The sequence below is a fragment of the Scyliorhinus torazame genome, chromosome 3, assembly GCF_047496885.1.
Source record: "Scyliorhinus torazame isolate Kashiwa2021f chromosome 3, sScyTor2.1, whole genome shotgun sequence".
NCBI classification, from domain to species: Eukaryota; Metazoa; Chordata; class Chondrichthyes; order Carcharhiniformes; family Scyliorhinidae; genus Scyliorhinus; species Scyliorhinus torazame.
The window spans coordinates 334,976,885-335,000,991 of record NC_092709.1 but is presented as its reverse complement, the minus strand read 5'-3'; the positions used below and the strand labels follow the sequence as shown (position 1 = coordinate 335,000,991).

The following is a 24,107-nucleotide window of genomic DNA, read 5'->3' as shown; positions in this document are numbered from 1 at the left end:
GCCAAATCGTGCGCGCCTGGTGAAGGCCCCCCACCCCTTTGAACGCCTCAACGTGGACTTCAAAGGGCCCCTCCCCTCCACCGACCGCAACATGTACTTTCTCAATGTGGTCGATGAATATTCCGATTCTCCTTTGCTGTCCCATGCCCCGACATGATGTCTGCCACCGTCATCAAAGCCCTCAACACCAACTTTGCTCTGTTCAGCTTCCCCGCCTACGTCCACAGCGACCGGGGATCCTCATTCATGAGCGATGAGCTGCGCCAGTACCTGCTCAACAGGGGCATTGCCTCGAGCAAGACAACCAGCTACAACCCCAAGGGAAATGGGCAGGTGGAGAGGGAGAATGGGACGGTCTGGAGGGCCGTCCAGCTGCCCCTACTGTCCAGAAATCTCCCGGCCACCCGCTGGCAGGGGGTCCTCCCCGATGCACTTCGCTCCATTTGGTCGCTCCTGTGCACCGCTACTAATGAAAGCCCCCATGAATGTCTCTTAGCCTTCCCTAGGATGTCTACATCCGGGATTTGGCAGCTCCAGGACCCGTTCTCCTCTGTAGACACGTTCGATTCCACAAGGTGGACTCGTTGATTGAGAGGGTACAGCTACTTCACGCCAACCTGCAGTGCGCCTACGTAGCGTACCCCGACGGCCGCCAAGACCCAGTCTCCCTCAGGGATCTGGCACAAGCTGGTTCCACACATAACCCCCCCCTCCGACCCGGCGCCACCCCCCCCCCCCAACCCTGCGGCGCACCCCACCGCACCCCCGCTCTGGGACATTCCCTCCTCCCCTTGCTCACACCCGGGGATGAAGAGGACTTCGACACGCTCCCGGAGTCACCGAAGACCAAGCCGCCGCCGGAGTCGCCACCAGCACTGCGGCGCTCTCAACGACAGATCAAGGCACCGGACCGCCTGAATTTGTAATATTATCTGTACTTTTCAAACACAACTTTCTGTATATAGTTCTCCACCACCCCCGCCGGACTCATTTTTTTAACAGGGGGTGAATGTAGTAGTCACCACTGATGTATATATTGTACATATAGGATGTTGATATAGGTGCTTTACGGTAAGGCCCCTGTACTACAGGTACGGGGTAGATCCCTGCCTGCTGGCTCCGCCCAGTAGGCGGAGTATAAATATGTGTGCTCCCAGTACAGCAGCCATTTCGTCAGCTGCTGTAGGAGGCCACACATCTCAGTGTAATAAAGCCTCGATTACATCCTACTCTTGTCTTGTGTAATTGATCGTGACTCAGCGATTGAATCCCAAAGCCCCAGGAATCTACACATTAGCATGAGGCTTACTGCCTCACTCTAATGCAGATTTGTCAAAACGTGATCCGCCCATTGTGGGCAGGATTCACATCGCAACGTCTATAGAGGTCGCGTTGGACCTTGCTAGCCGTTGCGAGCGGGGTAGATCCCGGGAGCGGAATATCCCAGCTTTCTTCGGCCAAGCTGCGCCACGGCGAGCTGCTTTTCCAGTGCAGCGTGACCAATGGATCATGCCTGAAGGCCTGCAAGTGATCACTGCTCCGTGTTTGTGATACGCACTTCTAGCCCCACGTTAAACTTATCTGTGTCCTCCGCATCCTCTAGTGCACTCTGAGCATTCAACACCGTGGAGGGCGATGACTGTCTGAGCGCTCACCTCTGAAATCCCCATTAGAGGTGAGGCAGCCAGGTTCACGTTTATGTAAAGCTGGTGTAAAAGGCACCAATGTAACATCATGGCGTCGCCCGATGAATATTCAGGGAGGGAGGAGGTAGTCTCAGAGTGACTGCTCGCTCATGTATCAGAATGACGTTCCCCGACTCTGAGGCGTACTCTGCCGGCGAGAGGCGTTGAAAATCAGAACTCATGATCTTGCCTGCAAGATTTGTGTTTTCCGAATCTCTCCCGATATTGTGTCATTGTGCAAGCAATTATTTAGGAAACAAATATTTTGCTGCAACGGAAAGCTTGTGAAGTCCTTCCCGGCAGAGAATCTAACATTGGCCAAAAATGGTTTGTCTCATCTGTAATTATCTGTTGATTTTCATATTTGATTTCCAAAATGTGGCCTGGCAATTCTGTAAAGAAAGATCAAGCAGCAAAGCTCTAATTGTTATCTGGCTCTTCACCACAGAGGATGCTATGCCAAACATTACGTCAAACTTAAGTTATCACTTACTGCTGAAAGGGAATAAAATGGTGTTTGTCCTCATCACTGTCTGCTTTTCCCTTCAAAATGTCGGTTATGTCCATTGCTGCAAAAATAAAGTACAATTTGAATTAGAGCGAGCTCCATTAATATTCCTCTCTCCAGCATTATCCCATCCCCCAGCCACCCTTTCCCTCCCTGACCCTTCCCAATAGGAAAAAAACAGCTCAGATCCAGAGCGGACTTGAGGAAAACAAATTTCACCCAGAAGGTGGTGGGAATCTGGATCCCACTGCCTGAAAGGGTGGTGGAGGCAGGAACCCTCACAATATTTAAGAAGTATTTAGATAAGCACTTGAAACGCCACAACATACAAGGGGCTATGGACCAAGTGCTGGAAAATGGGATTAGAATAGATGGGTGCTTGAACTTGTGATCCCTTGTAATTGTCATTTCCGCCCTGGGAAAAAGCCGCCAACTGTTCACCCTATCAATATCCCTCAAAATGTTATAAGCTTCTATCAGGTCTCCCCTCAGCCTCCGTCTGTCGAGGGAGAACAATCCCAGTTTATTCAATCTCTCTTCATAGCTAATACCCTCCATACCAGACAGCTTCCTGGTAAACCTTTTCTGTACTCTCTCCAAAGTCTCCACGTCCTTCTGGTAGTGTGGTAACAAAAATTGGACACAATATTCCAAATGTGGCCTAACCAACGTTCTATATAACTTTCGAGCTTTTATACTCGATACCCCATCCTATGAAGGCAAGCATGCCAAATGCTTTCTTTACCACCGTTTCCACCTGTGTGGCCAATTTTAAGGATCTGTGGACCTGCACGCCCAGATCTCTCTGTGCCTCTATACTCCTGATGGTTCTGCCATTTATTTTATAGTTCCCACCTGAATTGGATCGACCAAAATGCATCACTCGCATTTGCCCCGGTTAAATTCCATCTGCCAATTCACTGTCCAATTTTGTAGCCTAACCTGCTGTATTCTCTGATAATCTTCATCACTATCTGCAACTCCTGAAATCTTAGTATCATCCACAAACGTGCTAATCAGACCCGCTACGTTTTCTTCCAAGTCATTTATATATATTACAAAGAGCAGAGGTCCTAGTACTGATCCCTGCAGAACACCACTAGTTACAGACCTCCATTCGGAAAAACAAACCTCGGCCTACTCCCCCGCCCTATCCCCTGCAAACCCACCTAACCTGCACATCTTTGGACTGGAGGAAACCGGAGCATCCGGAGGAAACCCACGCAGACACAGGGAGAATGTGCAAACTCCGCACAGACAGTCACCCAGCGTCGGAATTGAACCCGGTCTGTGGTGCTCTGAGGCAGCAGTGCAAACCACTGTGCCACATTGCAGCCCAGAAGCCTTGCAGCTTGTAGCACACTGAAAAAGACTTTTAGATTAGCTCTATGACTTTCTCAAATTTTCAGCTGATTAGAGTGGAGGGATGAAGCAACTTGGGAATGTGCACTGCTGTATCTCTATTATCCCCCCACTTACCTGTGGTCAGTGGGGGCATCCACATGAACATGGAGCTTACATTGAGGTGAGGTGAAAATGTGGGAAACACAGCTCCAGGCTTCATACAATATAAAGTCCTCCCAGTCCATCACCCTGTCCTTTACGGATGTTTATTGGCCCCTTAAGTATTAAATTTAATATTATTTTCCTGGTTCATAAATTCCTCCTAGTCCTCACCCCACTGTGTATTTTTCTTTTACTCATTTGGGGGATGTGGGTGTCGCTGGCTAGGCCAGCATTTACTGTCCATCATTAATTGTCCTTGGGAAGATGGTGGTCTTGAACTGTTACTGACAGGTTAGCTGGTTGATACCTTTGGGTGTCTTGCTTGGTGTTGTGCATTCATGTCTGTTCCTGGTTGAAACAAGGTCACATTAAACAGTTTGCTGCATGTCCAGCTTCTGCACATCAAAGACAATTTTGAACCAATATCTGTATTCGGGTCGACGTCGACATTTTATGCATTCTGGTGCTCAAACGTAATGGTTGGGCTGCCTTAGCTGGTAATTTCATAGAGATTGCGATTTCTACAGCCTTCTTTAGGTTTAAGTTGCATTCTGTTAACAGCCTTGTTTAGATAGTTTCACTTCTTAACCCACACACTAGTCTGTCTCTAATGATGTCATTCAAGCCATCTCCAAATTCACAGTGTTCAGCTAATTTCTTCAAAGTCGCTGCGAATTATGTGATTGATTCACCTTCTTGTTGGTTACGCTTATAGATACAAGAATCTCTCGGCGATGGCCAAAGGTTTAGGTGAGAAGTGGCCCAGCAATATCTCCACAATCTCATCATAGGTTTTCGAGCCTGGTTTTTCTGCTGCACCAAACTTGGTTGGAAGTTGAATGTTCCCCCCCCCCCCCCTCCCCACATTATACTCAGGAAAGTTCGGATATAGATTCCCACCATTTTTATTATGGAAAGGGCTTGCTTAAGCATGGTGTGCTATGAACTTTTTAGCACTACCTTGCTTCTTTTGTCAAACAAGGTACCCCTGAGCTCAGCCTGTTTCCTTCTGAGTTTGGAACACCTCCAACTCTAAATGATTATTGAGGGTCCCCCTACTGTTCCAGATCTTTTGGGGAAGAGCACGGGGCGAGCTTCTTTTCGATGTTGTTTTCTCCAAAATCTAGATTTACACTTCCTTCGATGGTATGGATATTTGGCACCCTTCCGTCGCCAGCGTCGGAGCAGTGATGAATTTAGCTTCCTATTCCTTTTAGGATGGCTGCCCACGGATCGGGGATTTTTCGATATTTTGTTTTTATTCTCTGGGGAGTCAGCCAGCGTGGTTCCGACCTCCTCATCGCCAGTTTTGTGTGGCATTGTTAAAGGAAAGGCTTGAAAACCGCAATGGAACAAACAAACAAGAGTTGCCTTCCCACTTCGAGGACCTTAAGATATGCTTTCTCTGTCAAAGTCACAAGGTAAACATGCAGCGACATTATGTGATTTGAACATTTACTGCCAGTCCACTACATTGTTCAGGACATAAAGGGCCCAGCTAAAATGTTATTGGCCTCTCTCTACAGATCAATCATGGGAGGATGCAGCAGAGAAGGGGAGCCACGCAGCCCAGCCTGCCTGTGCTAGCTCCTTGAAGGGGCTGCCCAAAATGCTGACTGATTGCCATCCATTTCTGCAATTTTTCTCTCGTCTGGATACAGAGCTTTCAGAGTTTTGTTTCCTCCCCTGTGTAGCATTGAGATTGCTACCTGCGCAGCATGCAGATTTTCCCTGCCTCGGCACTTCTGCTTTATGCAACTCTGGGCTGATAATCAAAGTTAAAGAATAGAGCAATCTGGATGGAGCAGGGCTGATAAATCTGATGTGAATAAGAGCAACATGATTAGACTAGGGGATGGGAATAAGCAGCGGGAATATAAAATGAACAGTGGAGGGTTACAGATATAATGGAGAAGCTAGATTAGATCGCACACTAAAGCACCAGTGCGTGAATCTAAATTAATTCAAAATGAATTTTAAAAATTAATGCAAAATTTAAATTGATATCAAATTGAATACTGTAACAGAAATTAGTCTGCGCTCATCCATCTGCCCAGCTCAGTTTGGTAGCTCACTTGCCTATGAGTTAGAAGGTTATAGGTTCAAATTCCACAGCAAAACTTCTTTCCATACTGATATTTCGGTGCAGGACTGAGGGAGCGCTGGAGGTGATAGTGAAGAAATTAAATTTCAACCCAGGGCCTAGCCTTGCTTGGAGCTTGCGAGTCTTATAATTAAATTTGGTCTGCTTCCACGATACCAAAAGCCCCAAATTTCTTGAGGAGCCACAACAGGAAGAAAGCCAAATGGATCTTCGTTTTGAATACAACTATCATTCCTATGCTGCAATGGTCCCCATTGATTAATTTTGGTGATTTAGGGCGTAATGGGAGATTGCTTGTCCGTCACAGCGCTGATAAACTGCAGCAGGTGAGCCTCTTGGTTGAGTCACAGCCCATGTTAACTCAAAGCCCGATGCAGATTGAGTCCCATGACACAATCTGGCCAATGGACAGGGCATTGAGTAATGGAAGATAAAATACTTTGAATAGAATTTTACAGTCCCACGCTGGTGGGTTTCAATGTGCCAGGGAGGCTGATTGAATACAGTGACCTACCCACTGATACCCACCCACCCTGTCTTCCATTTTACATGCGGTGGGAGAGGGAGGGTAGGCGTGAGGAAACATCAGATAGCCTGCCCACCCTTCGACCTATGGAGGCAATTATGTGGTGAAGTAATGACTGTTTAATTGCCTCATCCCCCCCACCCCCCAAAACCAATTGGTCTGCAGCTGAGGGAGGTCTATGCCAAGTAAATAGTCTGGTGGTTTTAGCCGCATGGGCCAGTGTCAGGAAAGTGGCAGCCATTGGCCATATGCCCATCAGAATCACTCTCACCCCCCCAAAGATCATACCCCCCCCAACCCCCCATGTTCCTGAACCGACTCACAGCCTCTCAAAACCGGCGCCCAGATTCCCCTCGCTGAAGCCAGACCCCGCATACCCCAGGTTCACCTGAAGTCTGGCCTCCATCAGATTCTCTGCTTCACGGACTGGCTGCGGTCCCACCACTGGTCACTGCCGGAGTACACAGCTAGCAGCCATCCTGCCATCCAAACCGCCCTACCCCTTTTATTTTTACAGCGTCATTCTCAAACTCAGCTCAAAGCACTGATAGCCTCTGAAGTATTTGTCGGCTGTTGTCATGTAGGAAATCCAGCAGCCAATTTGCACACAGGATGGGTGCACAAACAGCAATATGAGAATGGCCAGATCATTTGTTGGCATTGCTGGTTGGGCCAGTATTTATTGCGTAACCCTAATTGCCCTTGAGAGAGCATATTGAGTCAACCACATTGCTGTGGGTCTGGAGTCACATGTAGGCCAGACCAGGTAAGGACGACAGATTTCCTTCCCTAATAATAATTATAATTATCCTTTATTGTCACAAGTATGAAGTTACTGTGAAAAGCCCTCAGTCGCCACATTCCGGCGCCTGTTCGGGTAAGCTGGTACGGGATTGAACCTGCGCTACTGGCCTTGTTCTGCATCACAACCCGGCTGACTAGCCCACTGAGCTAAACCAGCCCTAAAGGACATTAGTGAACCAAATGGATTTTGTGACAATCGACATGGTCATAATTCCTTTTCATTTGAGATTTTTATTCAATTCAAATATCACCGTCTTCCATGGTGGGATTTGAACCTGGGTCCCCAGATTCTAGTCCAATGACAATACTACTAAAGCACTGTCTCCCTTTTTAGTCATATTGGATGAGGGACTAGTACTGACCATGTGGGAAATTCACTCCTTTTTCTTCGAAATTGTGCTACAATTACTTTGAAATGGCAGACGGAATCTGGGTTGCATATCCCATCGGAAATATGCCACCTTTTTCAATGTTTCACTGGGTGCCAGTCCTAGGTTATATTCTCAAGACTCAGGTGTGGGATCTGGACCCACAAGGTTCTAATTCAGAAGGCAAGCATGCGACTCATTAAGCCATGGCTGACACCCCAAAAAACAGACAGGAGCTCATTCTAACACTGGAGGAAAATGAACTCCTGATTGAATCTTTCAGGGCAGCATGGCGGCACAGTGGTTAGCACTGCTGCCTCACAGTGCCAGGGATCTGGGTTCAATTCCAGCCTTGGGTGACTGTCTGTGGGGGGTTTGCATGTTTTTCCCGTGTCTGCGTGCGTTTCTCCGGGTGCTGTTGATTCCTCCGACAGTCCAAAGATGTACAGGTTAGGTGGATTGGCCATGGTAAATTGCCCCTCAGTGTCCATGGATGTGCAGGTCAAGTTACGGGGATGGGGCAGGGGAGTGGGTGCTTTCGGAGGGTCAGTGCAGACTCAATAGGTTGAATGGCCTCCTTCTACATGTAAGAATTTTATGGAAAACGTGAACTGAATTAGGAGAATTCAGATTATGTGAGGTATTTGTAAAATGAGGAGACAATTGAACTGAAAGAAATCAGTTTGCAAGCTTTGTTTTTCATTGATAGACCCTCGGGTTTTATTCACTTGTCCATCAGCTATCAGTGTGCTATTCATACCCTTTGGATTTAGAAACATACTTCAATCAAGTTAGTTGAAGAATGTTTTTCATCCTATACCTTTGCCAGCATCATTATTTATTCTGTTCAAGTCTGAATCCTCGTAACAGTTCAAGTGGTAGCTGTTTTATGATCAATGTCCCATTCTTGAGAACAGAAGTATAAAATAGTTGCGGCTGATTTTTCATTTAAATTTGATTCTCGATTTCGCTGATACCAAGCTGCAACATAATTAGGCAGCATAGCAGAAAGATAGTAATCTCCGACAACCCTCTATGCATATTCAGAGCATTTTTGATGCAGTTGGATGTTCCAAGGCACTTCAGAGGAGTGCCAACAAGACTTGGCACCATGCTAAAGGAGGAGAATTGACCAAAAGCTGGGTCACAGGGATAGGTTTTATACAGCATATTAAAGGGAGAGAGAACAGCAAAGTTTGGGTCGGGAATTCCAGAGCATGAGGACTGCTGATGTCCGGCTGTGAAGATAATGGAAGGGAAGGAGTGGACGAGAGACCAGAATCCCAGGAGTACAGGGATCTTGGAGGGTTGTAGGGCTGGTGGAGCTTACAGAAATTGTAATGGGTGGAGGAGTTAGAGGTGATGGAGAGGGATGCAGGCATGAAGGATGCGAATGAAAGGAGAAGAATTTTAAAATTGAGATGTTAGTCTTTTTTTTTAAAAAATATTTTTATTAAGGTTTTTTAACAACACAATTTTTTCCCCTTACAAACAATAACCCCCACCCCCGTAACAAAATAACGCAAATTCTCCCTGAGCAAGATATATACATGGCAAGATGGTATATTTACATAGCTTTATACACTGGCTCTTGGCCGCGCGTACCGTTTCACCCCACCCTCCATGCTATCTCCCGCTCGTCCATCCCCCCAGACAGTCTCTCGTTCCCCCCCCCCCCCCCCCAGGGTTGCTGCTGCTGCTGATCGACCTTCTTCTAACGCTCCGCGAGATAATCTAGGAACGGTTGCCACCGCCTGTAAAACCCCTGTGCAGACCCTCTCAAAGCAAACTTAATTCTCTCCAATTTTATGAACCCCGCCATGTCATTAATCCAGGCCTCCAGGCTAGGGGGCTTCGCCTCCTTCCACAATAGCAAGACCCTTCGCCGGGCTACTAGGGACGCAAAGGCCAGAATGCCGGCCTCTTTCGCCTCCTGCACTCCCGGCTCGTCCACTACTCCAAATATTGCTAGCCCCCAGCTTGGCTTGACCCGGACTTTCACCACCTGGTATATTACTCCCGCCACTCCTCTCCAGAACCCTTCCAATGCCGGGCATGACCAAAACATATGGACATGGTTCGCCGGGCTCCCTGAACATCTTTCACATCTGTCCTCTACCCCAAAGAACCTACTCAACCTCGCCCTCGTCAAATGCGCTCTGTGAACCACCTTAAATTGTATCAGACTGAGCCTGGCACACGAGGAAGAGGTATTAACCCTACCCAGGGCGTCGGCCCATAGCCCTTCCTCAATCTCCTCCCCCAGCTCCTCCTCCCATTTACCTTTCAGTTCTTCTACTAGCGCTTCCCCCTCTTCTTTCATCTCTTGGTATATTTCCGATACCTTGCCCTCCCCGACCCATACCCCCGAGATCACCCTATCTTGAACTTCTTGTGCCGGGAGCAACGGAAATTCCCTCACCTGTCGCCTCACAAAAGCCCTCAACTGCATATATCTAAATGCATTTCCCAGGGGTAACTCAAATTTCTCCTCCAGTGCCCCTAGGCTCGCAAATGTCCCGTCAATGAACAGGTCCCCCATTCTTCTTATCCCCGCCCGATGCCAGCCTTGGAACCCCCCGTCCATCTTCCCCGGGACAAACCGGTGGTTACCCCTGATCGGGGACCACACCGATGCTCCCATTGCACCCCTGTGTCTTCTCCACTGGCCCCAGATCTTTAATGTTGCCGCCACCACCGAGCTTGTGGTGTATTTTGTCGGCGAGAGCGGCAGCGGTGCCGTTACCAACGCCCCCAGGCTCGTTCCTTTGCAGGACGCCATCTCCATCCTCTTCCATGCCGCCCCCTCTCCCTCCATAACCCACTTACGGATCATCGCCACATTTGCTGCCTAGTAGTAACTCTCTAGGTTAACCCTCCTCGGTCCCTGCTGCGTTCCAAGAACCCTCTCCTAACCCTCGGGGTCTTATTTGCCCACACATACCCCATAATACTCCTACCTACTCTCTTGAAAAAGCCGTTGGTGATCACGATGGGGAGGCACTGAAACACGAACAAAAACCTCGGAAGGACCACCGTTTTGACTGACTGCACCCTACCCGCCAACGAGAGCGGGAGCATGTCCCATCTTTTAAAATCCTCCTCCATTTGCTCCACCACCCTCGTCAAATTCAATTTATGTAGGGCCCCCAACCTCTGGCTATCTGGATCCCCAGATACCGAAAACTCCTCTCCGCCCTCCTCAGCGGCAGGTCCCCTATCCCTCTTTCTTGGTCCCCTGCCTGTAATACAAAAAGCTCACTCTTCTCTACATTAAGCTTGTAGCCCGAAAACTCTCCAAACTCCTTCAGAGTCTGCATGACCTCCACCATCCCCTCCATTGGGTCCGCCACGTATAGCAGCAGGTCATCCGCATATAGCGATACCCGATGCTCCTCTCCCCCGCGGACTATCCCCCTCCATTTCTGAGACTCCCTAAGTGATATGGCCAAGTGTTCGATCACCAATGCAAACAACAGGGGGGACAGGGGGCACCCCTGTCTCGTCCCTCGGTACAGCCGAAAGTACTCTGACCTCCGCCGGTTTGTCACTACGCTCGCCACCGGGGCGCTGTAAAGGAGCTTAACCCATCTAATAAACCCTCCCCCGAACTCAAACCTGCGCAATACCTCCCAGAGGCACTCCCACTCTACTCGGTCAAAGGCTTTTTCCGCGTCCATAGCTGCCACTATCTCCGCCTCTCCCTCCTCCAATGTCATCGTTATCACGTTTAAGAGCCACCGCACATTGGTATTTAACTGCCTGCCCTTTACAAATCCCGTTTGGTGCTTGTGAATCACCCCCGGGACACAGTCCTCAATCCTAGTGGCCAGTACCTTCGCCAATAGCTTAGCATCCACATTGAGGAGCGAAATCGGCCTGTACGATCCACATTGCAGTGGATCCTTGTCTCGCTTTAGGATCAGGGAGATTGTCGCCTCCGACATTGTCTGGGGCAGGGTTACCTCCTCTCTTGCCTCGTTGAAGGTCCTCACTAGTAGCGGGGCCAGCAGGTCCACATATTTTCTGTAGAATTCCACCGGGAACCCGTCCGGCCCCGGGGCCTTCCCCGCCTGCATGCTCCCCAAACCCTTACTCAACTCCTCCAGCCCAATTGGTGCCCCCAAACCAACCGCCTCCTGCTCCTCCACCCTCGGGAACCCCAGCTGGTCCAGGAATCGCCTCATCGCCCCTTCCCCCACTGGGGGCTGGGATCTGTACAGCTCTTCATAAAAGTCCTTAAATACCTTATTTATTTTTGTTGCACTTCGTACCGTGGCTCCCCTTCCATCTTTGATTCCCCCTATTTCCCTCGCTGCCGCCCTCTTACGGAGCTGGTGCGCCAGCATCCAACTAGCCTTTTCCCCGTACTCGTAAGTCGCCCCTTGCGCCTTCCTCCACTGTGCCTTCGCCTTGCCCGTGGTCAACAGGTCAAACTCCGTCTGGAGCCGTCGCCTTTCCCCAAGTAATCTTTCCTCCGGGGCCTCTGCATATCTCCTGTCCACCCGCAAGATCTCCCCCACTAACCTCTCACTTTCCATGCCCTCTGTCTTCTCCCTATGAGCCCTGATGGAGATCAGCTCTCCCCTGATCACCACCTTCAATGCCTCCCATACCACCCCCACTCACACCTCCCCGTTGTCGTTGGCCTCCAAGTACCTTTCAATACACCCCCTCACCTTCCCACACAACACCTCATCGGCCAGCAGTCCCACATCCAGCCGCCACAGCGGGCGTTGGTCCCTCTCCTCTCCCAGCTCCAGTTCCACCCAGTGCGGGGCATGGTCCGAAACGGCATTGGCCGAATACTCCGTCCCCCCCACTCTCGGGATGAGCGCCCTGCCCAGAACAAAGAAATCTATCCGGGAGTAAGCCTTATGCACGTGGGAGAAAAAATAAAATTCCCTGGCCTGCGGTCTTGCAAACCTCCATGGGTCCACTCCCCCCATCTGATCCCTAAACCCCCTAAGTACCTTGGCCGCCGCCGGCCTCCTTCCCGTCCTTGATCTGGAGCGGTCCAGTGCTGGGTCCAGCACCGTATTGAAGTCCCCTCCCATTATTAGTCCTCCTATCTCCAGGTCCGGAATGCGCCCTAACATGCGCTTCATGAATCCAGCATCATCCCAGTTCGGGGCGTATACATTTACCAACACCACCCACGTCCCTTGCAACCTACCGCTCACCATCACATATCTCCCTCCATTATCCGCTACGATAGTCTTGGCCTCAAATGACACATGCTTTCCCACCAGAATTGCCACCCCTCTATTTTTTGCGTCCAATCCCGAGTGAAATACCTGTCCTACCCATCCCTTTCTTAACCTGACCTGGTCCGCCACCTTCAGGTGTGTCTCTTGGAGCATTGCCACATCTGCCTTCAGTCCCTTCAAGTGCGCGAACACTCGAGCCCGCTTCAACGGCCCATTCAGGCCCCTCACGTTCCACGTCATCAGCCGGATTGGAGGGAATCTCACCCCCCCCCCCCCCCCGCCGCCGACTATCCATCTCCTTTTCTGGGCCAGTCCCTTGTCCGCGTCTCCCTCACTCTCCAGTCCCCCAGCTGGGGGACCCCCGTCCCAGCCACCTCTTCTGCGTCCCGTTCTCTTTCGGCCAGTGCAGCAGCAACCCTTCCCCCCCCCCCCCTTCCCCACCTCCCTCCTCTCCCCCCCTTCCCCCCCTCCCGCTAGATCCCCGTCTAGCTTTTTTGCTCCCCCATATCCCTCCCGTAAGTCAGCTGACACCTGCTGACCCCGGCTTCCCCCTCCATCCCTTTAACCCCCCCGTGTGGGACTCTTCCAATCAATGTACATTCCTTTGTCCCCTTCCTGCCCTTTTTATTTTTTTTTTTTGCCGCGCGCGGGAAAAACCCCGTGCTTCCCAAAGCCTGCCCCGCCCCCCATGGCACTGCTCCTGTCATGGCCTTGTCCCTCTCCCCCAGCCCATATATCCTTTCCTGCACGTGGTTGACCCCCTGTGTACAACAAACATCATACTTCACCCCTCAAACACCCCCCTCCCACGCAAACCCTCAATTAGAGTCCAATTTTTCAGCTAATATAAAGGTCCACGCCTCTTCGGGCGTTTTGAAGTAGTGGTGTTGGCCATTATGTGTAACCCACAGTCGCGCTGGCTGCAGCATTCCAAATTTCACCCCTTTCCGGTGCAGCACCGCTTTGGCCCGGTTGAAACCCGCTCTCCGCTTAGCGACCTCCGCGCTCCAGTCCGGGTATATTCTGATCTCCGCATTGTCCCACTTGCTGCTCCGTTCCTTCTTGGCCCATTTCAGGACCCTCTCTCTGTCCGTAAACCGGTGAAATCTCACCACCATCGCCCTTGGCGGCTCTTTTGCATTGGGCTTCCTCGCTAGCACTCGGTGCGTCCCATCCAGCTCTAGCAATCCCGGGGGGGCCTCCGCACCCATCAGCGTCCCGATCATTGTGCCCACATATGCCGCGGCATCGGCCCCCTCCATTCCTTCTGGGAGACCCAGGATCCTCAAGTTGTTTCTCCTTGATCTGTTCTCCAGGTCTTCGAGTCTTCCCGCCCACGTCCTGTGCAACGCCTCGTGCCGCTCCACTCTCTCCGCCAGGCCCACGAGCTCGTCGCCGTTCTCACTCACTTTTTCCTGGATCTCCTGAATCTTCACCTCTTGGGCTTTCTGGGTTGCTCCAAGTTTTTCCACCATTTCCAGTATAGAACATAGAACATAGAACAATACAGCGCAGTACAGGCCCTTCGGCCCACGATGTTGCACCGAATCAAAAGCCATCTAACCTACACTATGCCATTATCATCCATATGTTTATCCAATAAACTTTTAAATGCCCTCAATGTTGGCGAGTTCACTACTGTAGCAGGTAGGGCATTCCACAGCCTCACTACTCTTTGCGTAAAGAACCTACCTCTGACCTCTGTCCTATATCTATTACCCCTCAGTTTAAAGTTATGTCCCCTCGTGCCAGCCATATCCATCCGCGGGAGAAGGCTCTCACTGTCCACCCTATCCAACCCCCTGATCATTTTGTATGCCCCCCCAAGTATAGGCGCCACCATCTCCTTACGCAGCTCCTCGAAGCAGCACTTGATGAACTCTTTCATCTCCTCTCTGTCTGTGGGCGCCGCCATTTTGTTTTTTTCTTCTTTCTTCTCCCGCTGCTCCAGGGCCGCTTTTCTTGCCGTTTCACTGCGGGTCCGGTCCATGCAGGGCTGTAGGGGGCTTCCTCCGTTCTTCCCCACGGGTTTTTTTTTTTTTACAGGTCCGTTGGGGCTCCGTTAGCGGGCCCAAAAGTCCATTTCTGCGGGAGCTGCCGACTCGCGCGGCTTAGCTCCGCATCGCCGCGACCCGGAAGTCCGTTAGTCTTTTTTTTAGATCCATTTATGGGATGTGGGCTTCGCTGGTGAGGCCAGCATTTATTGCCCATCCCTAATTGCCCTTGAGAAGGTGGTGGTGAGCAGCCTTCTTTAACTGCTGCAGTCCCTGTGGCGTCACTACACCCACAATGCTGTTAGTGAAGGCTTTCCAGGATTTTAACTCAGCGACAGTGATGGAAAGGCGATATATTTCCAAGTCAGGAAGGTGTGCCGATTGGCAGGGGAACCTGTTGGTGGTTGCATTTACTGCTCACGTCCTTCTAGATAGTAGTGGTCATTGGCTTGGAAGGTGGTGCTGTCTTTGGAGCCTGGGTGAGTTATTGCAGTGCATCTTGTAATCTAAAGGGTTCAGGTAGCCTCCACTCTACTATCAATATCGGCCCCTGCATCACTTAAATTCTTAAGGCTTCCTCATCCTTTTAGTCTACTGTAATATGAGAACAATTGCTATGTAACTCACTGAATAACATACATCATGATTAGTCCTTTTATTCTTCCAACAGTCCTTCTGCAAGCTTATTTTTATTTAGTGCTTCAACAAGACAGCTCAAGAGTTTCCTGGCTTGATGCATTTGCGTAGGGCTGAGTAATCTCTTTTACAGCTTGGCATTTCATTCCAATATTTCTGTGTACCTACTCTCCCTATATGTCCCTTCCATCTCTCTTTCTCTTTTTCTGTCTCTCGCAGTTCACCCAAGACCCCAAGCGGTCTTTGCTCAGCAATCCAACATTACTGTGCACCGTAGGTGGGACTTAACAGCCCCAATGTCAATAATTGTGTGCAAGCTTTCCTTTGATGTCCTCTCCACTTGCCATCTCCTTGAGTAGACAAGGCCAATAGTCCCTGGAGTTAAGAAAAATTAGAGGTGATCTCACTGAAACATGTAAAATTCTTGAGGGGCTAAGCAGGCCAGAGGTGAGAACATGTTTCATCTGGCCAGGCAATGTAGAAGAGGAAACGAGGAAGCAAGCTGTGATGGGTTGGAACTTTGCATAGGTTTGAGGGTCAATGAGGGGTATTTATGTGAGGGGCGAGGGCCAGGGTTTGAGGACATATGTAGGGGAATAGAAATCTGCATGGGTAACACTTTGCTGGGAGGGTACTCTGGTGCTTGGGCCTCTCCCATAGCTGGCTAAATACTGGACGTAGTGAGAAGAGGCTCTTAAATGGGCATAAATTGCCAATTTGGGCTACAAATGGACAGGGTGGCACGGTAGCACAGTGGTTACCACTGTTGCCTCACAGCTCCAGGGTCCCAGGTTCGAATCCCGGCTTGGGTCACTGTCTGTGCGGAGTCTGCACGTTCTACCTGTGTCTGCGTGGGTTTCCTCCGGGTGCTCCGGTTTCCTCCCACAGTCCAAAGATGTGCAGGTTAGGTGGATTGGCCATGATAAATTGCCCCTTAGTGTCCAAAGGTTAAGTGGGGTTATTGGGTTATGGGGATAGGCTGGAGGTGTGGGCTTAAGTAGGGTGCTCTTTGCAAGAGCCGGTGCAGACTCAATGGGCCGAATGGCCTCCTTCTGCACTGTAAATTCTATGATTCTATGAGGTCACCCATTGGATTTAGCATGTTCTCCCTATCAGCAGGGGAGCACTAAATCCAGTCCCATGTCTCTGATTTACTCATCCACGCCTATGGAGTATTAGCCAATAATATAACCGCGATGTTACCGCACCCACATGCCGTGCGCACTGTTTGCTTTGTGTTGTACTTTCTTCCAAGAATTTGACCATAATGTCAATATTCCTTTCAGCTCACTTCACGTAGTTGTGTCCGTAAACAGTACAGAATTAGTTTACAACTATAGTGGGGCCTCCCACAGGCCCATGGAGGGCAGCAAGGGGGAAATAAACAAGAAATTATAGGACTTCACTAACTAATTCTTCCAATATTGATCACCAGATATGAGTGGACCATATATAAGCTCTTAAGAATGGAGCTAAGAAGAGCTAGAGCTTCTCACTGAACAATACGTTTGCCACTGAGGTGGTCTTGGTGTGTGGCTGCTGTGCTTTCTATGGACCATATATATTAAAGCCACAGTTGATTAATGAATAAAGCAGTGGATAGATAGGTGCTTGATGGCTGGCACTGACACGGTGGACTGAAGGGCCTTTATCTGTGCTGTAATGGGCAAGGTGGGGAAAGAGGGATATGGGCCAAATGCGGGCAAGCGGGACTAGCTTAGTGATAGAAACTAGGCGGCATGGACAAGCTGGGCCGAAGGGCCTGTATCCATGCTGTAAACATCTATGACTCTATGACTCTATAGAAACTCGTCTGACCTGTGGGCACACCAGAGAGTCCACACTTGGAGAGACCATTTATCTGCTCTGTTTGTGGGAAGGGATTCACTCAATCAAAACCTCTGCTGCCCCACCAGCGAGTTCACAAGTGATGACAGGGGTTGGATTTAGCTGTTATTGCTGCTGTTAGTCACATCCAGGACTGAACCATGTTCATTCAGACAGTTGGTGAAGTGGGAGGATCGGAGGGTTTCTTTCTGTTGGACTGGCCGGTCTCACGACTTTGCTTCCAGTGGGCTGAAGCTCTTTGAGAATGGCAGTGTTAGGAAACCAAAGGTAGTTTTAAGGGATTCATATTTGTCTGGGTAAACATAATGCCTGGAAGAAGTGCTTGTTAGGTGAATTGGACATTCTGAATTCTCCTTCAGTGTACCCAAACAGGCGCCGTAGTGTGGTGACTAGGGGCTTTTCACAGTAACTTCATTGCAGTGTTAATGTAAGCATACTTGTGACAATAATAAAGAATATTATTATAATGATTATGATATGAGTTCACGGATACTAGAACTGCTCTGCTGGACTGGTGCCCATCTATATACGTCTATAATTATGTTCCTCCACATAGCCCTCATCACTCTCTGACAGTGTCTAATTTCCTCTAGCATGGCTCTATGGGGAACTTACTTTCTTTCAGCTCTTTAAGCTTCCATCGATGGAGCAGATCTCTATCTGTGTACCAAAGGCATCAAACCAGATCCATGCAATTTTCTGTGTTCAGCTTTCAACATCTGAGAGCTGCACCAGCCAGTAAGTATCAAATCCCCAACCCCAACGGTTTAAACTAATGCAGCAGGGGCATGGGAACCTGGATTGTAGTTTTAGGGTATGGGAGAATGAGAGTATAGAGGTCAGGAGCACGGATTTGACGTTGCAGGAGGGGGCCAGTGTTCAGGTAGGTGGTTTGAAGTGTGTCTACTTCAATGCCAGGAGTATACGAAATAAGGTAGGGGAACTGGCAGCATGGGTTGGTACCTGGGACTTCGATGTTGTGGCCATTTCGGAGACATGGATAGAGCAGGGACAGGAATGGATGTTGCAGGTTCCGGGGTTTAGGTGTTTTAGTAAGCTCAGAGAAGGAGGCAAAAGAGGGGGAGGTGTGGTGCTGCTAGTCAAGAGCAGTATTACGGTGGCGGAGAGGATGCTAGATGGGGACTCATCTTCCGAGGTAGTATAGGCTGAGGTTAGAAACAGGAAAGGAGAGGTCACCCTGTTGGGAGTTTTCTATAGGCCTCCAAATAGTTCTAGGGATGTAGAGGAAAGGATGGCGAGGATGATCCTGGATAAGAGCGAAAGTAACAGGGTAGTTATTATGGGAGACTTTAACTTTCCAAATATTGACTGGAAAAGATATAGCTCAAGTACATTAGATGGGTCGTTTTTTGTACAGTGTGTGCAGGAGGGTTTCCTGACACACTATGTTGACAGGCCAACAAGAGGCGAGGCCACGTTGGATTTGGTTTTGGGTAATGAACCAGGCCAGATGTTGGATTTGGAGGTAGGAGAGCACTTTGGGGACAGTGACCACAATTCGGTGATGTTTACGTTAGTGATGGAAAGGGATAAGTATACACCGCAGGGCAAGAGTTATAGCTGGGGGAAGGGCAATTATGATGCCATTAGACGTGGGTTGTGAAGAAGGCCTATGGAGTGTTGGCCTTTATTGGTAGAGGGATTGAGTTCCGGAGTCAGGAGGTCATGTTGCAGCTGTACAAGACTCTGGTACGGCTGCATTTAGAGTATTGCGTACAGTTCTGGTCACCGCATTATAGGAAGGACGTGAAGGCTTTGGAGCGGGTGCAGAGGAGATTTACCAGGATGTTGCCTGGTATGGAGGGAAAATATTATGAGGAAAGGCTGTTGGACTTGAGGTTGTTTTCGTTGGAGAGAAGAAGGTTAAGAGGAGACTTAATAGAGGCATACAAAATGATCAGGGGGTTAGATAGGGTGGACAGTGAGAGCCTTCTCCCGCGGATGGAAATGGCTGGCACGAGGGGACATAGCTTTAAACTGAGGGGTAATAGATATAGGACAGAGGTCAGAGGTAGGTTCTTTACACAAAGAGTGGTGAGGCCGTGGAATGCCCTACCTGCAACAGTAGTGAACTCGTCAACATTGAGGGCATTTAAAAGTTTATTGGATAAGCATATGGATGATAATGGCATAGTGTAGGTTAGATGGCTTTTGTTTCGGTGCAACATCGTGGGCCGAAGGGCCTGTACTGCGCTGTATCGTTCTATGTTCTATGTTCTACCCATCTGGGAGACACTTCCGGGGAGATAATGCCACATGTTCCAATAACGGCTCCTTAACATACGTCACCAACATCACTAGTTGCCCCACTGTCATACTGCCCTCCAGCTGTGATCTGACAGCAACAACTTACGTTTATGCAGATTCTTTAATGTGATTAAACATCTCAAGACATTTCACAGCAAGTCAGGAGCTAAGTTTGAAGCTATCAGTTTAAGTGACCAAAACCTTGGTCAAAGGTATAGATTTTAAAGAAGGTTTTAAAGGCATGAGAAGAACCTGTTACTGCTCTATTTATTTTGTTCCAATCAATGCATTCACCTCCATCGAGGTCAATGTGCAACTAAAGAATATTAAAGCTCCTAACAGAGCGACACTGGCCTTCTGAGTGCTCGTTTTCTGAAAGAGCTCTTCAATTAGTCTCATTTTCTTGCCTTTTCCCCAAGCCCTTCAAAAATAATCTTTCAGGAACGATTATAGATTCTGCATCCAATTTGATCTGATTGATGCCCTAACGACCTGAATTAAAAATCAATCTCCCAACCTCTCCCTTTCTTCCTTCGGTGATCTTACATTTGCATTCTTCAGCTACTGACTCACCAGCCAGGGGAATAATTTTTATTCATTAACTTGTCAAAACCTCTTTCCCTTCATAATCAAAGTCTCTCAGCACAAGTACCGGTGCCGCAAATTTCATCTCCACCTTTGCGGGAGGCAATGGCGTCCATCCTAAAACCTGACACAAAATCCCAACTTTCCTGTTCTCCCTCTTTCCGTAAGTCTTTGAACTTGCTATTTATGGGGTGGTGGGGAGGGATCAGGATGGTGTGTTAACGAAAGTCCGGAGGAGGGGGAGGGGTCAGCAATGCCAGGGAGTGGATGACATGTTGTATTTAACAGCAGGACCTCAATCTCACTTTCCTCTTTCCACCTCTGTGCGGCCGTTGGTCATGAGATCTGAGGTCAAAATTACTGGCTGATGGTGAAGAGGAGGAAGAAAGTGATTCAAGTCCTTTCTTTACATCCATCCATTTTCTAATCTCCTTTCATGCCAGTATTTAGTAACGTTGGGGTACAGATCAACTGGTATCAGCTGCCCTCCTGCTCCGACTGAACCCCAGGATGGTGAGCATTAGCGGGTTACTTGGGCCTGGACATTAATAGTCGGGGTGACACGATGGCACAGTGGTTAGCACTGCTGTCTCATGCCGCCGAGGACCCGGGTTCGATCCCGGCCCCGAGTCACTGTCCGTGTGGAGTTTGCACATTCTCCCCGTGTTTGTGTGGGTTTCGCCCCCACAACCCAAAGATGTGCAGGATAGGCGGATTGGCCACGCTAAATTGCCCCTTAATTGGAAAAAAGGAATTGTGTACTCTAAATTTATTATCATTAGACCTGGGATGTTAAACATTAGAGTATGTAGCTCCTTCAAAAACATTTTTGCGAAGATTTATTCGGCTCGGCATATCTAATGCTATTATAAATCCGCTTAAGAAAAGCATTTACAATGGCATTATGCTTATCAGCCAAAGGAATTCTTAATCCACTGACATAGACATGTTTCAGCAGAGGGGGCTCCATTAGGAGTGGGGAACCTTGACTGATTCTTTTATTGCATTCCTGGGGGCAGCTGAGGCCACTTACATCAGTCCCGAAGACCACCTCAACTCAAAAACAATGCATCGTACCTAGGATATTGCTGAGTTCCAAAATGGGAAAACACTTACTAACCGAACCATCAAATGAGTTTGACGTTCAGCACTTCAACACTTAATTTTAAAAATCTTCACAAAGAGCAACAAAGACAAGTAATGCAGTATGACTGGACTGACATTGCCCATCCTTAACAAGCTGATGTATTCATCCCTTTTTTTAAAACACTGGTATAGTGAAATCATCCATCAAGGATTTAGGGCATTAGCAATGCGCCAGGACTCAAGTTAATAGCAGTCCAGGACTATTGTCTGGAAACATAAAATGCCTGATTGTCTGTGTTTGACAAGCCTCCTCAGTCCTTTGTTAAACAATGATATTGTGAATCCATTCATCAAAAGGGCAGACATTTAACTGTTCACCTTTAAGGACAGTCTACCTGCAGAAAAATTGGCTGTCTGGCTTCCTACATTGCTCCAGTGGCTCCACTTCAGGGAAATGCTTCATCGGGTGGCAAAGGGCTTTGCAACATCATGAACTTGTGAAAGGCACGGGAGAAAGCAATTCTCCCTTTTCTTTCTTTTCACGTTCATTTTTTGGACAAAAAAGTCTCTCGTTTGCCTCTTACTCTCCACCTGGGTCTCAGGTTTTACTGATTTAGATGTTACATGTTTTAAACCCATGGCAGCTGGCCACCACTGCAGATTTCATTTGTGGGACATGTGCTTTGCCAGCATCAACTGCCTATCCTCAATTGAAATGAAATGAAATGAAAATTGCTTATTGTCACGAGTAGGCTTCAAGTTCAATGAAGTTACTGTGAAAAGCCCCTAGTCGCCACATTCCGGCACCTGTTCGGGGAGGCTGGTACGGGAATTGAACCGTGCTGCTGGCCTGCCTTGGTCTGCTTTAAAAGCCAGTGATTTAGCCCAGTGTGCTAAACCAGCCCCTACCAGCAATTGCCCTTGACAAGTTGGTGCGGAGCCACAGCCTTGAACTGCTGCAGTCCATGCGGTGTAGGTACAGTCACAGTGCTGTTAGGGAGAGTGTTCAAGGATTTTGGCCCAGCAGCAGTGAAGGAACGGCGATATATTTCCAAGTCAGGATGGTTTGTGGCTTTGCAGGGAATTTGCAAATGGTGATGTTCCCATGCGTCAGCTGGCCTTGTCCTTCTAGGTGGTAGAGTTCACAGTTTGGAAAGTGCTGTCAAAGGAGCTTTGGTGAGTTGCTGCAGTGCATATTATAGATGGTACACACTGCTGCCACCTTGCATTGGTGATGGAGCGAGCGAATGTTTGAAGTTGCAGATTGGGTGCCAATGAAGCGGGCTGCTTTATCCTGTATTTATTGATAGGGGCATAGAGCACAAGAACAAGAATATTATGTTGAGTGTGTATGAGACAGTAGTTAGACTTCAGCTAGAGTACTGCATACATTTCTGGGCATTACATTTTAGGAAGGGGGTGAATGCATTGGAGAGAGTGCAGAGGATCTTTACAAAAATGGTTCCAGGGATGAGAAACAGATTGGAGAGATTCTCCTTGGAGAGAACAAGGCTCAGAGGAAATCTGAATTGTACACACAGTACAGGCCCTTTGGCCCACGATGTTGTGCTGAACTAGTCTGAAACTAAGATCAAATCAACCTACTCCCAATCATTCTAGTGCACTCTGTCATGATATTTAGATCAGCATATCATGGTGCAATCAAACACACACTGATGGACATGCAGTAGGACCAACCAACACACATACAACATCGCAGCCAATCACCAGTGAGAGCATACGCATTATAAAAACAGGGGACACGACAGTTCCCGCTCATTCCAGCAGCAGCCAGCTCAGAGCACCGAACTCAGAGCCTGCCACTCAGACATTCACCATGTGCTGAGTGCCTCACCCAGATAGTGATAGGACAGGGTCCACAGATTAGCTGGTAATGCACATACCCAAGTTAGCAGTGTGTTGTTACAGTTGAGTAGTTAATAAAATTGAGTTACACCATCTCCAGCCGTGTTGGATCGTTTGTACATCAGAACACCCAACACGACATAATACCAGAAGTGGACGTAAACCAGCGCCTGTGAGACCTACCTGCAACGTATCAGCAATCCGCCGTCCTGCACCATGGAGAACATCAACCCGCCGCCGCCGCTCCGAATCGCTGGCAATCTCGGGGTCAATTGGAAACTGTTCAAGCAGCGCTTCCAGCTCTTCCTCGCGGCCACAGACAGGGAAAATGGATTGGACACCAGGAAGATTGCCCTTCTTCTCTCCACAGCGGGGCAACACGCCATCCACATCTTTAACTCCCTTACATTTGCGGACGACGAGGACAAAACCAAATACAAGGCGGTGCTCCTGAAGTTCGACGAACACTTCAGCGTTGAAGCAAACAAAATCTTCGAAAGGTACCTGTTACAGCAGCACCTGCAGGGTAAGGACGAACCTTTCCAGTCTTATTTAACACACCTCCGCATCCTTTTGCAGTCCTGCGGCTATGGGGCCACCTCTGACTCCATGATATGCGACCAGATAGTTTTCGGAGTCATGTCGGACACCCTGCGCCAGCAGCTCCTTTGGGTCAAGCAACTCACCCTAGCGACTGCCATTGAGACCTGCATCCTGCATGAGAATGCCACCAACCGGTACTCACACATCCAGGCGGCCAAAACAGCGCGGCACGGGCCCCACAAGGCCTCCCGCGCTTGTACGCGCTAAAAGAGGGGACGTTGATGCAGAGGAACGCGGCGCAAGACCACACCGCGCATGCGCGATGGCGTGATGAACGCACTGACGTCACGACGTGCGGCAACTGTGGCGCCGCCCATTTAAAGCGGCAATGTCCTGCCAAAGCGCGACAATGCCTACGCTGTGGCAGGTTGGGCCATTATGCTGCCTGCTGTCGAGCAGCTCAGCCTGCCAACTCGTACCCGTTTAACCAGCCTCGCAGAAACGTTCGGGCAACTCAACCCACGTTCACCGAGTCCGATCCCGACATCACACAGACCAGTGACACTGAGG

At 49.1% G+C, this 24,107-nt stretch overlaps 1 protein-coding gene across 1 annotated transcript in view; it reads right to left on the bottom strand.

The window, feature by feature from the left end:
- LOC140409300 (dedicator of cytokinesis protein 2-like) overlaps positions 1-24,107 on the bottom strand; it is a 1,572,852-nt gene that overhangs the window by 1,243,907 nt on the left and 304,838 nt on the right. Inside the window, exon 11 of the mRNA XM_072497681.1 lies at positions 2,179-2,254. Coding sequence (XP_072353782.1) covers positions 2,179-2,254 — 76 coding nt within the window. The remainder of the gene's footprint in view (positions 1-2,178; positions 2,255-24,107) is intronic.